The following is a 17,612-nucleotide window of genomic DNA, read 5'->3' on the forward strand; positions in this document are numbered from 1 at the left end:
TGAGCCAAGTGTGATTCTGCTCTGAAACAACATCGAGTTAGCATTAAATGTTTTGGCTCAAACTGAGCTCAGGATCAACCCTGATGTTTTTAGTACAACCCAATACGTCACAGAAACAAGATCAAATCCAGGGTCCTGTACAACCGTCCCCAGTGAACAATGCGTTCGCACGCCGTCTGCGCAGGCGCGGCGGTTTCACACGCCTGGAATTGCAGCTCTGCAAGCATCCGCAGCAGCGAAGAGGCGAGCAGTTTCTGAAACGCACCCGGGCAGGGATCGGAAGCTCAAAAAAGAGGCACTGTCCGAGAAAAACACCGGACGTATGGTAACCCTAGTTAGTGTATTCAGAAGAAAACGACCTCAGTGTGTCACACACCAATAAAACAAATCACTGTTTTTGAGTACTGTTCCATTTCATATGATTAACTTGGAATTGTCTACCATGGTGAGTTTAAAAAAGTCCACAACATACACACACACACACACACACACACACACACACACATATATATATATATATATATATATATATATATATATATATATATATATATATATATAATTTTTTTACAACATGTAATCAATTCAGTTTGTGAGAGGTGATGGTGGCAGGTTTCCTGAGCTTAATTCTAATTCCCCTAAAACTCTTTTTTGGTCATTTGCAGGTACATTTATCATATCCTTGAAACGGGACAAATATGTAAATACAAATAAATTCCAGACACCTGTTTTAGATTTACACGTATTGCCCAAATCGTACCTTTTAAGCACAACCCATATTGATGTTGTATTGTAATAAACAAGTTGACATCTATGCATATTATGTTATCACACAACTGGAAATATTAAAAAAAAGCCCTTCTGGGAAACCAGATACAGTAAATAACCTGGCAAAGGTGTTTCAGTTACTATGGCAACTCTTAAAACACCAGCATACATACTGTTTTCAAGAACAGACAAACCCAACCCCCCAAAATAAAAATAAAAATAAAACTAGAGACTGTTTACGGGAAAAATGATAGTAAACAAGAGTTTTCCATTGAAAGATAAAAAGTACACCAGCCACCGGCCACTAGGCGCCGCATACTTTAATTTTACTAAAAACATATCTGGCGAATTCTGATTCATCATGCTTATGAATGCAACAATATATCTTAAAAGTACAACAACAATTCAAATACATTCGATCTGAAATATAAACTACAATGTAAATAAGCAGGCATTATTATGTTTTAGCAAAGTTTCAGAATTCTGCATTCGGTTTAATTAAGATGGCTCTTAAAAGTAGGTTTAAATAGGTAAATGGTTAAGTGATGCTACTTACCTCTCGGTCAGAAGAGCCCGGTTCAGCGACGCCGTTCAATTCGATGTTTTCAACATCCATTCTAGTAGTAAATCAAGCGTGTTTTATGAATGTCGCTTTCAAACGACTTGCGTGTTTGATACGCACTACGGTATAGAAACACAAAGTTTGGCGTCTTCCGTTTGGGGGCGTTAGCATGGGCTGGACAATGCAGCTCATATTATGTCCATCTGAAAGAAAGAAAGAAAGCGGACTGTGTGTAGCCTATCACCAGTTCCAGGTTTTTCAACGCATGATGTAGCCAAGGGCATGCACAGTAATCAGCATGCCGCTTTGTTCAGTTTAGTTTGTTTTTAAAACGTTGTGTCACGTTTCACTCTTTAACCGTAGTTCTTCATTCAACAAAAAGCAAAACAAACAAACAAAAAAAAGAAACACTGCCCTCTTAAGGGGGGAAAATGGCAATTCACATCATCATAATTTGAAGACCTAGTTGTTTGTTATATACCTTGTGGAAAAAATATATAAATTAGTGATATACACATCACAAAACCAAACGTTTTATTTTGTATTATTTTTTTATAGTCAGCAACATAAAGTTATAAATATGTAACGTCATCTTTCATTGCGATAAAGCACAATCCACAAAAGGCTAAAACATGAAAGGATGCTTGGTGTAGACAGAAAGACAGGACACTGCATACTTTAGTGTCCTCGGCAAACGCGTTTATAAACAGTGCCATCTGGCGGTGAAGTTGGTTAAAACAGAGACTTCTATTGGAAATAAAACGTGTTTCAGCAGGATAAACTAATCGAGGCGCGCAATCCCTCGAATTTATCATGGCATGTGGCTGCTGTTTTTCTGTTCCCCTTCTAGTGGCTAATCTCACTTATCACAGCGGCAGGTTAATAGCCTTTCTGTTTAGCGTGACTGAACTTCTGTCAACTTTGCAACATTGCACTGTTTAGACTGTATCATATTTATATTGCTATAACTATATGGACAACAGGAGAGTTGACAGAGGGCATGTGCGACCTCCTCCTCCTGCTGCTGCTGCAGACTGGTATTCACAGAGAGAGGGAGGGCTTCAAGGAGGAAAGACATGTGTGCAACAAGACATACTGCACACTGACATAAACTGCAGTGTCGTAGAGGACATATCTCTACTGGAATGCGATACAGGTATCATACTGACTTTAAAAAATATTTAGTGTGATGACATAATATCCTCAGTATGTAGCTGCAAAGCAGACAAATATCTTATAGAAGTTAAGTTACTTTGACTACAGAGAGGGTCCTAATACAGGCCTTTATTTACAGAAATACATTCAAAATGTTACTATGATATGCTCCCATCTACTCTACCATCATTTACAATGAGATTTGTGAGCGTCATAAAAGAACAGCACAATCACAAATAGTATGTGTAGCATTTTGAGAAGGCCTGTTTCCAGTATTTATGTTTTTAATAATTTTTCTTTGACTGGGTAACAGGTTTAAATCATTACAGGTAAAACCGACTTTGGAGAATGTAAACGAACTGGACCACCAACCTCAACCAGGTTACTACATGATAAAGTATAGTACATGCTAAACTATATATGTATTAATGTAGTTGCTAGATATCAATGAATCACATTTTAGGCTAGACATAACTAGACCACTACTGAATTAAGTTAACTGACACCTGTTCTCAATTATCTCTCAAAATAATTAAATAAACCAGAATGACAACCTCTGGGCTGTGACAGAAGATGCAAAATAGGGGTGGAAACAACTCACAGATGTAAAAGATTAAATGTATGATGCCCAATATTTCTTTTCTCTGCTGTACTTACCTATTTTGTTTGTAGTTTTTTTTTTTTTTGCAGATTTACAGTGTGCCCTGTGTTATTGTTTATTATGATTTGCCTGTTGATATTTGCACCATTGTTATTATAAATAAAGGCATTAAGAACAAGCAATGGAAAAACTAAAAACTTAAATGTGCAGGTACCAGTGTTCAATTGTGAATGATAGGCTAGAACAAAGATTAATGACCTAATATCATTTTAAGATGGTGATTTATACAAAAAAAAAAAAAAAAAAAAAAAAAAAAACCCCGAAAAAAACGTTACATTTGTTTGAACTATTGGTTTTCTTAGAGGGTATTAAAAAAATGAAGTCAGCTAAAAACAAAACAAATTAACAGTTGGACATGTTTGTTCAGATTTCCGTTGAAATTCTGACAAGCCGGGTCCTCGGCTGTTCTTTGTGCAACACTGCAGATGAAACCAGGCATTTTTAAGCTGACTCGGTCTTTATGTCATCCTTTCGGACAGATAATAATGATCTTGTGAACGCAGTCGTTTAAAGCACACAGACACGCACATTCAGCTGGAAGTCGTTGAGCTGTACTCTAATTTGAATTAGTTATAAATAATGTGGCCTTGGCTTGTAAATCGCTCAGATGTTACAGTGGGATCGGTGATTAGCTACATACACCTGCTGTGGTTATCTTGCAATAAGGATCGATAGCTGGTGAACACTGGCTTGGTATATTGCTTTTCCTTCAGTAGCACTGGTCGTGCAATGAGTGTACCACAAAAAGAATGAAATACTTATTGTTACCCCTGAAAGAATCGTCACTTTAGGGCGTACAAACGTGAGCTCCAAATGTGGGCGGGTTTCATTGGAGTTCTGTGAGCGGTGGGCGGGAACACACACCTTGTCATTTCAATGGGTTTCTCATGCGAAAGGCGGTATCGAATGACAACGTGCATTTTGATTGGTTGCGAGGCGTTGCTAGGGGCGTGGAAGAGATGTGTAAAAATGGTAGCTGAATGCAAGCGGTTTCCATTGACTAGCTTTAAATTGTGAGAGACCAGAAGAAAATGGACAATGTAGGAGTATTTTAGTTTAAATATTGAGGTGAAAGGGCTGAACACAAACATACAAAATTGCTCACGTGTTTACAATTCTGTTCACAGTTCGTAATTTCTATGTTATAAGTGGGGTAGAAGCCAGTGCAATTTTATTTACATTTTTGCGTATTCAGAAGGACAAGAGAAGGAACACAGACAAGCTGCTGCCGCTGAATGGGAGTTTTTTCTTAAAAATAAAACCACCGACTGAGGATAAAACGTTTGAAGCCGAAGAATACCAGGCACACAGGACATGCTATATTCTCATCACTAATACTAATACAATATCCTTAAGTATATATTTACTTGAAACCATATATGTATATATGTTTTTTTTTTTTGTTTGTTTTGGGAGTTTTACAGTAATTTAGCTAGCTAAAACTGACTATGTAAGTGTAAATACCAATATATGTGTTTAACTAAAATATATATAGATATTGTCATATACGAACAACTACAGGTAACAACGCATTTGAAGCAAAGGTAAACTTGGCCTGTGTTTGTTAGATTATAACTGCAGTTCTTTTTCGAACGTTTTGCAGTTAATTTGAAACTGGCCTCTGAAATTAATACAGTGAATAATTATTGCCGCAGCACATCTCTGCAAAATTCACAAAATAGCAGCATATACTGGGGAGTGAGATGCTCTTATGAGACAGTACTCCTACGACGGTTTTGGAATTGAGAATTTCACATTATCTTGCATTCGCAAAATACCGCTTTCTTAAATTCTGGATTGTGTTTTTTTTTGCGAGGGGAAGTTTTCAGTAGTAAAAAACAATATATGGATGAGGTTTCTTCTGTTCAGACGGATGTATTTGAAATTGTTATCCTGATACCCGTGTTATAGCAAACTGCGTCAGTGTCTCCTCATTTTGCAGGTACTTAGCTGCTGTTACTGTTTTGGATGAAGATCATGGTAATATAAATCAGGAACATCAAGCGTACATACAATAATCACATGCTGAAATGGAAACGGGAGGCGAGTCTAAGTCAAATCCTCCGCTGGGTTGTAAATTTCCATCTGTTCCCAATTCCGACTGTGAACTTAACATTAATGTTTATCACGCCGTCAGTGACAATAATGTCAATAACATGGACACTGCTGCAGTGCCGAGAGGGGGAAGCGATCCTAGCGCTTATCCTCCATCGCAGCATCATGGGCTTGTCAATCAGCGGTTTAGAAGGAGAAGTTTGTGGTTTTCTGACTCCGAAGAACAAAGCTTTGATCCACCCGAATGTGACAATAAAAACAAAATTCTAAATCTGCGGACTATTGTAGGCAGGACAGCGGGGACTCATGGTTGCGTGCAGGAGGGCTCCAGCACCGAGAGTCAAGGCGGACAAAAACACAGTGCAACGGAAAGCGTTAGTGCAGATGAGGAGAAAGCTGAAGTCGAACAGAAATGCAACGCTGTCTCGCCTGAAAGTACCAAGAATGTGGGGAAATCGGCGAGTGAGGAGACTGAAGAAGAGGCTGGGATGAAAGCAGTTTCCACATCTCCAGGGGGCAGGTTTCTTAAATTTGACACCGAGCTTGGAAGAGGGTCATTCAAGACCGTCTACAAGGGATTGGACACAGAAACCTGGGTTGAAGTTGCTTGGTGTGAACTTCAGGTAATGTACAATACACTAGGCAAATAACCCCAGCAGTGTCCGATAACATAGAGAGGAACTCAGTACATGATACATACACTAAAATAAACAGCACGCTAGTAACACATTCATGTACACAAGTAAAACGACTTATTTCTGAACGTTAAATGAAACGCGAATGGAAGTAATCAGGCTTTCCTGCTGGGGGGGGGGGGGGGGGGGGGGGGGGGTGGAGCCGTTGATTTTATTGTATAGGAACTGCGGGCTTGTCATCCGTTAATTTTTTTAATGATCAGTTTTAATAATTTCACCATTGACAGGAATCCACTATGGTGGGTGAGGGCTAATAAGAATGTCTGAAAATCCTATTTAGAGTAGTTAAATCTGTAGAAATGTTTGAATGTCCTCTGAAGTACAAGCACCCCAAGGTATCCGGTTTGTGACTGTGTGTTTACCTGTGGTTGCCCGTGTCAATGCTGTTTTACAGGATTTATATTGCAAAGATTAACGGGGTTGCAGGGATGGCAGAGTTTTATTTTTTTCTTTCAACTCCATGTACAGTGTTTAACACGTTTCCAAAGTGTTAGTTTTCTTAGAAGAATTGTTGACATTTTGTACGTTTTTTTTTTTAATAAATTCGTTGCTTTCATTAAGTCTGCTTAAATTCAGCACAGCGTAGAATAAACAACACTTCTAATGAACACTGTAGAACGGGACTACTGTAGCGCAATAGGGGCAGGTGCCAGTTTAAAATCTAGCCATCATGCTTTAATTGTGACAAGGCATTTCCACACCTCTTCGAAACACAATACAGTGGAATGCAATTCTGATTGGCTGATTTTAGTTCTTTCCCTCCTTACATTGACACGCAATTAAAACAGCAAAGGATACAGAGAAAACGTATCACATTGTACTACACAAGAAAAACAGTCTGTTTTTAAATGCTGGGAGGGTGTGCAGAAGCATGTACTGTATCATATGCTGTCACCTACAGTATGAGTTACAGATTTTAAAGTAGGGCATTCCATTGGAGCAGACCTGTTCAGTAAAAGATTGCTATTAGTGTAACTTTGTTGCTACTATGTATCACGTTTTCACAAAACAGGCAAAGACTAGGAAACCTGAATTGTAGACCAGCTGAAGAACCTGAAAAGTTGCTACAGAGACTGATTAAAGTTTCAGTTGAGTCAGGCAGATTCTTGTCCTTTTCTGCTACAACTGTGACATTGAGGAATATTAGTATCTGGAAACACTGACTGGGTAAAATGTGACCTCGGTATGATCTGATAATACATCCCTGTCACTGTTTATATTCATGATGTAAAGAAAATCATCTTAACAAGAAACAAAATGTAATGCCACAGTGTACTGGACTAGGAAATCTTAACTAATAAATGCTTTTTGTGAATAACATTTTGGAATTGGGAATCCGATTTTTAGTTCTTTTGAAACTGTAGCATAGAATTTACTGTATGAGATTTGTTCCACAAAGAGGAAATGCCTGGTCTGTGTAAATGCTGCAAGTCATTTTTATACTGGATGTTTCCAGACACATTTGTCAAGTTTCTCTGAGAGCAAACTGGGTTTGAGCATCCTAATTGGCATTTGCGGGAGGCATATTGCACAAGCAGTTTTAGTGCTGTGTGCTTTCTGAAGAGTGCAGATCATGTTAACAGCATGTCTTTAACAGCACTTTGACAGGCTTTGCAGTGAGAATGGGTTTTAGGCTACTAGAACACAATGTGTGCTAAACTGAAGATATGGTGGCTATTTCCCCATGTCGTGTTTGTTGTTTTTTAAATCTTTTTTGGCACTCTAACTTATGTTAAAGGAGTTCTCAATATGTATATCATCCTAATTGGTGCCTCAGTTAATTTCATTTTGCTGAATAATAATATTGGATGTTATTGTAGTCCTTTTATATATAGTAAAGAAAATGTGTTTCCTCATGGCCTGCCATTTGCATGATAATAAACACCAGCCATTTTCCTCTTGGCATTTTGCCATGAATACATTTTCAGAAAGATGAGGAAAAGGTTAAACTTTGACTCCTCAACCAAGAATGCATACGTAGCTGCGTTGCTCTTGAGTCGATTTGCTTTCTTTTTGCCATCTTCAGTTCTTGATCTCATATAGGGAATTAATGTTTTTTTTTTTCACAGCGTGAGAATTCAGGTTGACTACACTATCTTTGTGGATTCAGTCAGATTGGCAAATACTTTATGGTGGCACATGCATCTCCAATCTGTGAAGCCACTATAATGATTACACTGCAGTCTGTAACATTAACCATACCAGTTTCTGTGAAAATTGTGTCCTTGCCCTCTAACCCTGATATTAATAGGTTTTCTTTGTAGTTATCTCTTCAAGTCGTGAATGTTTTTTCTTTTAATTTGGTTGCACACTGGACTCCTTTTTATTATATGTGGATCGATTTAATTAAGAGAATAAACATAACTGTCTGTGGTTTGGGATTATGCCATTATCACAGTAGTGAGTCATTATCGCTAATATTGTTATTGAGTTTCATGTCCCAGCTATAGCTTGGATGCCAGTCAGTCTGCAGAGGTTAAACATTTAACTTTTAATTGTACTGAAAAGATTTGTTGAAACTGAGAGACAGTTTAAATAAAAAAAAGGAAAAAATAAATAAGCACTACCCTTTAGAGCCATGTTGCATAGGGCTACTGCCTATTAAAGGCTACTCTCCAAATCCCAGAAGTTCTGGTAATGTCAGTAGGAACTGTACCCTGTGGCAGTGATGCTGTCTGCTTTAGTGAAAGCAGCAGAAGACACCTAGACACTGATTTGTCATAGTTTTTTGTTTGTTTTCTTTGAGTGAAGTGCATGCAGTATATTTTACGGAAGAGGAACAGTGCTACATTGTGACCCATGTGCCCACCATTTAAATCAAATTGAAACCGCTGCTCCATGGCTTTCTAATACACGTTTGTGCCATACACTGTAGGTACTGTACAACTGTTTTTATAGATTACATTCCTGTTTCTGCTTGAGAGAAAGGGCATGTCTGTTTTCCGTTATTTATATTGCATGGAAACAAACTGGGATTTCCATCCCATGATGTGATAATCTGGCATTGCTTTTCAAAACTATTGCTTTCTCTGTCTTGAAACAGATGTCCTACTGTGTGGTTGCTAATCCATTGTCCTTAAAATCTTTTCAGTGCCAGAACATGAACTAAGGCTTTTTCCTGCGCAGTAATATTCAAATGCAGTGTTGGGATAAGATTGTTGCAGTACAACACTTGCCTTACAGCACAACATTCAATTTGATTTAAAGAGCATCAGCAAAGCAATTGTATGTGAAATTTTAAATAAAAATATTCACATTTGTCAGAAAAGTTTTACAGTTATTTTAAAAAAAACTTGATGCAGTTGAAGCAAAGATGAAGCAAACATTTCTTCAAACAACAAGCAATGTTTTATCTTTGGCTATCCAGATGGTGTTTTAACATGCAGTAATAACTATGGTGAATGACTGAGATTATAAATCTGCAATACCTAATTAATTCACCTGGGTGTACTGTACCCTTAACTGAAACACAAAATGTCCCATCCAAGTAACCCAAGGAAAGAATCATTTAATATACGTTTATTTTAAAGTTAGTTTCTGTCATTGCAAGGGTGTTGCTTAAACAGTGCTGTGACCTGCCGGTGCATTTTTTTTAAAACTACATAAGTATGGATTATGATTTTCATCATGCTGTTCTTTTGGGGGTTTCGTATGTCTGTCTGCTACAGATAAGGTTTAATTTCACTGTACTGTAAGAAGGTTCTATCTGCACCAAGAAATGACTGCACAAAACACATGTGTTTGAAGAGTCCAGGGAAAATTAAGATTTTATACACATGACCTTTAGGAATAAACATCAAGTCTGCTGTTTCTTGCATATTTTCTTTTCTTTACTACCATTATCTATCTATCTATCTATCTATCTATCTATCTATCTATCTATCTATCTATCTAAAAATAAAAGGTATATTTTTAATATATCTATATTAAAACTATGTGTGTGTGCATGCAAGATGTCAAGTAGACAGTGTTACTGGAATAAATTGCCTTCCTCAAACGGTATGCTGATGTTTCCTCAAGGGCATTTATTCACCAATGCTGCCCTTGTGTCCTTTTTACGGCACAGTAGTGCAATTTAGAATATAGAACTGATGTGAAAAGGTTGTAATGTACTAAAGTTGTAGTAGTATATGATTCTTTAAACGTAGTGTACTCACAACTGCTTGAATGCCATGGTCGATGTCCTCATCATTATCATTTGTCAAATTATATTAAAGTACTGATCTCTGATGCAGCAGTTATTTCCTGCTGGATTATGGCATCTAGGTGTCCAAGGTTGATGGCGAAGACAACAAAAAGGTCAGTTATCAGCAGCTGCGACCACTGCCTCCGATCTATTGTCAATAATATTGTAAACCAGGTAGGTTTTTTGTGTAGGTATGTTTTTTAGGTTATATTTTGGACTCTATGTTAGGCTGCTTGGCATTTGAATTGCTGTTTTATGCCAGTTTGCTCTCGAGGGCATCTACCTGTAGGATAACAACCGCTCTGCTTGGAACATGACTGGCTGAGCTGATCTGTGAGAAATAATGCCTGTTAAATGTGACCTTATTCACTCCAAGCTGTCATTTGGTTAACTGGTCCATAATGAATGATTGTTCCAAACGGTAGGAAACTTAATGTGCAGTTTTGCACCATTACCTACTGTATGTATGCTCTAAAGCTTTAGAGAAAAAAATGATTTGGATACATACATTGTAGAAGTGTGTTTATTTTTTTTAAAGTTGTTTAGAACATTTAAAAAAGCTTAGAGAAAATCTTCAAATGAATTTGCAAAATACATATATATCTATCTCTCTCTCTCTCTCTCTCTCTCTCTCTCTCTCTCTCTCTCTCTCTCTCTCTCTCTCTCTCTCTCTCTCTCTATATATATATAATATATATATATATATATATATATATATATATATATATATATATATATATATTATAATTCTTCCGATTCTTTAATTTTGTGAATTAAACATTACAGATAGTAGTTTAGTTTCTCCACTGATAGAATATTTTGAATATTTGGAAATAAAGGTTTTGACAAACAGCCTTTTTTCCTTGGGGCAGTTTTTTTCCTTTCGACAGGGACCTTTTGTTAGATTAATTTGATTCTTATTGCTGACAAATAAGATGAGCGCGTGTTTCTATTCTGGAAAAGGTAAATCTAGTATCTTAACATGTATTTTTATTGTGGTTCTTTGGTAAAAAAAAAAAAAAAAAATAAAAAAAAATCAATAGGCACCATTACGTTGATCTGCCATTTAACTTATTCTAAATAGATCATAGAGTGGCAGACCGTCACAGTCATCTAGATATAATATATATAGATTATATATATACTATATATATCATTAGTATATATATCTATCCATATATATATTTTTTTTTTTTTTTTTTTTTAAAGAAAGAAATTGATTTATTTTAAAAATAAGTAAAGGCAATTACTTTAAGTAAAAGAAGAAGCCAACTTGTTTTAGGGATAATACTTTAAAAAGATTAGTATTTAAAATTCACCCATTTCCTTTGCTTCTTTTGCTGAATTGTTTTCTATAAATCTGCATTCTTCTGCAATATTTTACTTGTAACAGGCTGCAGTAAAACAGTATCTTCCTACTTATAGTTCTAGGGTAACAAACTCCTTCGAATGATCCCATAGTCAGGCGACCTCAGTTATTTCCTTTTTCGGTGTAGCAGATTCATGTCAAATTCTGTACAAGAGCTTCATGTTGTTAAATGTTGCAAATCCAGCCTTGTGACCTGGATACTGTAGCATTATTCTACTGTTTTATTGTACTCTCAGCAGTTTTGTGAACTGACAGATGGCATTCTTCATGGTCCTCAGCTATCTGTTATGTTACAAGAACATCATGAAACAAAACTTTTGCTGTATATGTCACTTGATTAAACACTTGTGACCTGCATTTCTGATACTTCTCAACACTCCAGAACAATGAAGTATTGAGAGGGATGTTAAAGCATTCATTTAAGATGTGATTGTAGTACAATCTAAGCAGCCTGAAGGATTTTTTTTTTTTAAGTAATTTTCCCCCGTGCAGGTTGGATGTTTAACAGACTCTGGTTTTTCATAGTTTGTTACAGTACTTGCTTTCTTACTCCACAAAGACTTTATTATATTGGCCCACATAATGATGACTATATCTAAACAATTTTTGTTACTTTACATTAGGCTATCAGACAGATCTTTCTGGGATGCAGATGATCAAATAAACAGTTTATTGATCAATAGCACAACCACCATGTTTTACAAATATTGAACAAAATTTCAAAGGCTTTTAGTCCTAACGCTTGCCATTGGATTTTACTTTCTTTTGGTGGCTATTTCTTAACTCTGCACTATTGCATGTTTAACAACTGTGTCTGATTAGAACATAGTTCCAAGTTTTGGAAACAAATTCACCTGATTATTTTTAAACTGGGTTCTGGCTGTTGAACCCAAGTGTCTGTCCAGTAAATACTCTCTGTTTGATGGAAAGCCTTGGCGAATATTTGTAGTATCGTCTAGCAGTTTACCTTGCATTATACAGTAAGTGCATGTCCAAGGCAAAACCAGCAGACGTGCACAAGCAGCATACAGTAGACCTACTGTATAAAGCACTTTGAATTTATTTTTAACTTCTATTTCAGTGATATTGTGATGTTGTTGTGGTGTACACTAGACCACTGGGAGCAGACTGGGAACAGTGAGCTTGTCCAGAATACCCTTTCTTAGGTAATCTTACAGTATTCTTATTGTTTTAGCACAGTTTTTACAGGAAACCATAGCTGGTGTAACAAACCAGTGAGGTGAGTAACACTTAACATGAAGTGTAATGAATCATCTACCCTCTTAATGAGTCATTTCCCACTTCAAATGATTGATTTTTTTTTTAAACACATACCTGCACAGCATAATGTATTTATTTGAAGAATATAGTCAAATAGTGATTTTACTGCTATATAGTCTGTATACAGTAGTTCATAATTCCTTGTTTTCAAATAGTCAATTCTAATTTTTTTTTTAAAAAATATATATATATATATATATATATATATATATATATATATATATATATATATATATATATATATATATATATATATAATATATATATATATATAAACATATATATATGTTTACCAAGTATCGTAGGGTGTCTATCATGCTCTGATTCCTCCTTTTCTTAAGGAGAAGCTTCACAAGTCATGTGATAGTGTCAGTAAAATCTCTTGGTAGGCTATTTTTGCACAGTAATTGTGTGATGTTCTTCAGCTATCGTTTTAATAGCACGTTTCTAGTTGTAATGAAGTCAAGTGTTTAATGATGTGGCATGTTAATTTCTAAACAAGAATTGGTAATATTGTCTTAGAACTAGATTGAAACTCACTGTACATTAGCTTCATTACCTGCTGTATTCCTTTTCTTATGAGTACAATATTCTCCCCAAAACACATTAATCTTCTCTTAAAATGAGTACCTTTTAATTTATTATTTTTTTTTTTTTTTTAATGTTCTCTGCAGTAAAATTCTGTCTGACCATGTTTCAGTCCCTACAGCCTGGTATGACTTTCTCAGTTATTTACAATGCTCCTGTATACCAGTGCTGGTTAGTGATCAGTGCTTCACAGATGGTCTGATTGCAGAATTAATTATAATGTGATCACAAAATGGATAAACAGAGTACACAATTCCCTGTTGTTTCTCATACTTGATAAGTTGTTGGCGGCAGTAGGGTTTTGGTATAATTAAATTGATTTTAATGTGTTTGTAAATGATTCAGGATTGCTGCACTATCATAAGATTGACTGTAATGCTTTTATATTGGACAACTATTGTGTAAACATTATAGGAGTTGGAAGTGAGCAGCCTTAAATTTAATCTTCAACTTCAATATGCTAAAAGAAAATATACTGTGGTAAAGGTGCAAACCTTGTATTGATTTTAATAGCATAAAGAAAATTGTAGCTGGTTAGCGACGGCTTTTAAGCTGTAATTCAATATAAAGATATCTTGGTAATTGCAGGGGCTGAGAATCAATTCTTGGTGGGTATTTACAGTATGCTTGTCAATTAGTAACACAAGTACTGTTTGGTTGAAATGTAAACACCTTCAGTATTCCAGTCTTTGCTTGATACATTCCCTATTTACATTTTCCCAAAAGTGTCGGAAGATTCAGCACACAAGAAACCTACTAAAGCTTTAATAGAAAACTTGGCACAAGCCCATAGTGGGGTTTGGGGTTGGGGGTGGAGGTGGGGGTTAGTGTGAGACTTGATGAATGATGGCATTGTTGGAAATAAATAAATTCAGTGGGAATCCGGCTCAGTGTTATGAAGTAGCATTTTTAATCTTGTGCTTGTTGAACTTTTTTTTTTTTTTTTATCCAGCATTTTGGATTTCATAGGTTGCAGTTTTTAGTTGATAAAGTAGATAATCAGGAATTAGTCACAATAAAAGTTTATTTTTCTCTCTCCTTCCTGATCTGTAGTATTTTGTCTCCAGTGTATTCAATATGCTGACTGAGCTTGTCTAAATGTGCTGAGGGAGGTCTGCATACTTTGTTAGCTACGGGAGATAAAGTACTGGAAGGGTCAAGTTAGGATACAAATGGAATTGCAGCATGGTTTTAGTTACCAGCTCCTCCAGGATAGCGACAGACCCTTCTTGAACATTTTTGCACTGTATAGTACAGCACAGATGTGAGCAAGGTACATTTTTAACAGGCAGACTTTGTTTAGTGAAAATGCTCATTAACATCAATTCAAATACCTAATGTAATTTATACACTCTGCCTAAAACCAGTTATTGCCTATTTTGTTAAAGTAGCAAGAAGCATAATAGTGTAAAACCTAAGACTTAGAAATTCTGTCTGCTGTGTTCATTTTAACACTGGTTGCTATGTTCCCCCCCTGAGGCTGCTGCAATATGTTGCTGACAGTCTCGCACCATCCAAGAAGGGCAGGCATACCCGTACTACACTAAAAGGGTTATGAATTGGTTACCTTTTGATTCCTGTGTTTTACTGTATGTGAAACAGCAATATATTAGCAATACACGCTTTTTGAAATAGTTTCATATTATGAAAGCCATATTTTCATGGGACTGGCTTGTGCTTTATAGGAGACATGAAGTTCTAATGTGTGACAGAGCAAATGGGTAGCCCTTTAATACCAATCAATAGAAAATTCTCTTAACCCAAGACAACTTTTTATTCTTTACCACATACCACTGTGGATTGATAGCCAAAATACTGTGTCTGACAAAAAAAAAAAAAAAAAAAAAAAAAACCTGAAATGTGCCGAGGGATGGGATTCGGTTTTCTTAAACCTGAACAGTGTACCCTGCAAAAGCTGGTCCGATTGTGAAGAGACAGAGAACACATGACTCTACAGTAGTTTTGAAACATTTTGTTCCCACCATTTATCAAACACTGTTGCACAGACTGCACAAAAACAATCTAATGCGACCGTCAAGGTAACTGCATTGCAGTGCATAAATAACAAGGGGAAGACGAATGTGCAGTAAAGTATAACTTGACAGGTTCAGAAGGTACTTTGAGCATGCATGTTTAATTGCATTGCGTTGATATTGTAGTGTAACTGGTACTGGTTAATGGGATGAACCATGGCAATATAATAACATTTATGCACTGGCAATATTTATTTTTTCACTTGCAAACTTTATATTACTTTGCAAGATAGTAACGTAATAAGAACAGTAGCTACAGTATGTAGAGTACTATAGCTGCAAGTTATCAGGTGATGTGCATGCAGTAATGTTGGCCTTTGTGTTGTGTACCTGTGATTTGCAGAATATCATGTCACTGTTCTGTAGCACTGCCAGTTAGTGCATTTTAACCCATAAAGGCTTGGAGGGAATGATGGTATTCATATTTAGAGGCTTGCAAATTCTTACAGTACAGTGACATTCATTGTATTGTTGGAACATTGTATAAGGTCTGTAGTTCAAATGTTTTGCGGAACTTTATGGCACTATATACTGAATAGCTGTTGCACTTGCTGTATACTAAAGCATTACTCTGCTGAATTGGGTGACAGGAGCTTGTTATACTTTTATATGGTCTTTTGGGACTGTTTATCAGAATGCTCATTGGGTTATTTTAAGTGGGTGCTAATTCAGATAACATCTGCTTAAATGCAGTTTACTAAGGAATTTAATTTCCAGCTTCTTTTGGGATAAACTAAATTGTTCAGTCTTGCACCTCACTAACACATATAACATTTAAAGCAATATATTGTAAAGGCCCTCAAAGGTTTACCACAGCAAATTTACACAGTAATCTTGCAGTTTTCCAATACTTTTCCTGCAGTGCTGTCCAAAAGTAGTTTGCCATGTTTAACAGCTTGACCATATCTCTCCTGATTTTTCTGCTTTTATTGTACTTTGTTAAAGGAAACCTTTTATAATGGAAGGGCACTATTGATATTAACTGCAGTTCTGTTCTATTTAGGGAACTGTATCTTGTTACTGTACTATATCGTTGGGTAATTGAAAAGTGTTGAAGGGTTGTTTGCAAGGACTTCATGCCCTAAAAACTGCGTTTGGCCTTTTTAGTTATTATTTTGTTAAACTTTGTATCTTGTAATCTGTAAAGTAATGTCTAGGGAATGTGTATCATTCATGTAAATCCGGAATGTGTGTTGGGTTTGTTTATTATCCAGCATTGACGTTTTACTGGGGATAGAGGAAAGAACTGGGTCGCAAAAACGCATTGCGCAGTAGCAGTATGCAAAAGATAAAAATTGTACCACAGTAGGCTTTGTGTTTTTATTTTTAAAGCTAAATCCAGCAAACCGGTTTTGTACTTCAAGATATTAAGGTCAACGTGTTTACAGTAAAATTGTAATGTGTGTTTGCCACATTTAAAGCAAGTCTGAATTTCTTTAACTACTGTTAAAATGTGTATTGGAGCATTGAATTATGATTCATGCTGCAAGTATTAAAACAGATGAGGCTAATCATCAAAAGTGACTGGTTACATTCAGATCTGTCAGTTTTTGGCACAACCTGGTTAAGCAGTATGTGGCCTCGGGCTCTGAGACAGTCTGAAGGCCTTTTGAATCCAAGTACTGGTGCTTGGTCACCAGACCCTACCCAAAGCCTGAACCTCAGAAGTAATCAGCACTGCATGGAATATCTTTCATCGGGCCTTTCCTAAACCCTAAAGGGTACAGATAGCTGTTTGTATCCTTTTGTTGCTGTACTCCTTGCAAATGTGAGTGGCGTTCCTTGAGAGGGGAGATGTCCATGTTTGGAGGGTCATTTGAAATGTTCTGTGAAAGCACTAGTTGTGCTCTCTGAAGCTGCTTGATTTTTTTTTTTTTTTTTTTTTTTTAAACATTGCTAATTGTTTCCTGGCATACCCAGAAACAGCAGATTTTGATTTATAGCCAGTACTATTTATACTCTACTAGCACATGGGGTTTATATTGCTGTACTGTCACATGCATGTCTATATAGGAGCACCAAAGCAGAAAGCACCACTTTGAAAATTTACAAATACAATGCTTAAAAAATGTTATTGCCTGGCCAGGACTTGCACTTCACTCATTTCCTGAAGAAGAGGAAAATGTGTGTGTTTTAAAAATAATAATTACAGTAATCCAAGTCATTTAAATGCCTATTGTCAAGGAAAAGTACAGCAGACTCTCGCCATCATTGTCAGAGTGAGCACTGAAAGCCAATATGCTATTTAATGAGTAATCA

General features: G+C 36.3%; 2 protein-coding genes across 3 annotated transcripts in view; one reads left to right on the forward strand and one right to left on the reverse strand.

Moving 5' to 3' along the window:
• Window positions 1-1,684, reverse strand: part of LOC121298462 (ninjurin-1-like) — a 15,364-nt gene extending 13,680 nt beyond the window's left edge. The window contains exon 1 of one of the 2 annotated variants that reach the window (XM_041225587.1): window positions 1,325-1,684. Coding sequence is in view for 1 of the 2 variants with exons in the window: in XM_041225586.1 (XP_041081520.1) it covers window positions 1,325-1,384 (60 nt within the window). In the remaining variant the exon portion in view is untranslated. The remainder of the gene's footprint in view (window positions 1-1,324) is intronic. The other variant, XM_041225586.1, reaches the window with a different exon arrangement.
• A 2,443-nt stretch (window positions 1,685-4,127) lies between these two features.
• Window positions 4,128-17,612, forward strand: part of LOC121298378 (serine/threonine-protein kinase WNK2-like) — a 45,943-nt gene continuing 32,458 nt past the window's right edge. Inside the window, exon 1 of the mRNA XM_041225487.1 lies at window positions 4,128-5,824. Coding sequence (XP_041081421.1) covers window positions 5,177-5,824 — 648 coding nt within the window. The 5' untranslated portion in view covers window positions 4,128-5,176. The remainder of the gene's footprint in view (window positions 5,825-17,612) is intronic.

This window comes from Polyodon spathula, chromosome 23 (assembly GCF_017654505.1).
Source record: "Polyodon spathula isolate WHYD16114869_AA chromosome 23, ASM1765450v1, whole genome shotgun sequence".
In the NCBI taxonomy this organism is placed as follows: domain Eukaryota; kingdom Metazoa; phylum Chordata; class Actinopteri; order Acipenseriformes; family Polyodontidae; genus Polyodon; species Polyodon spathula.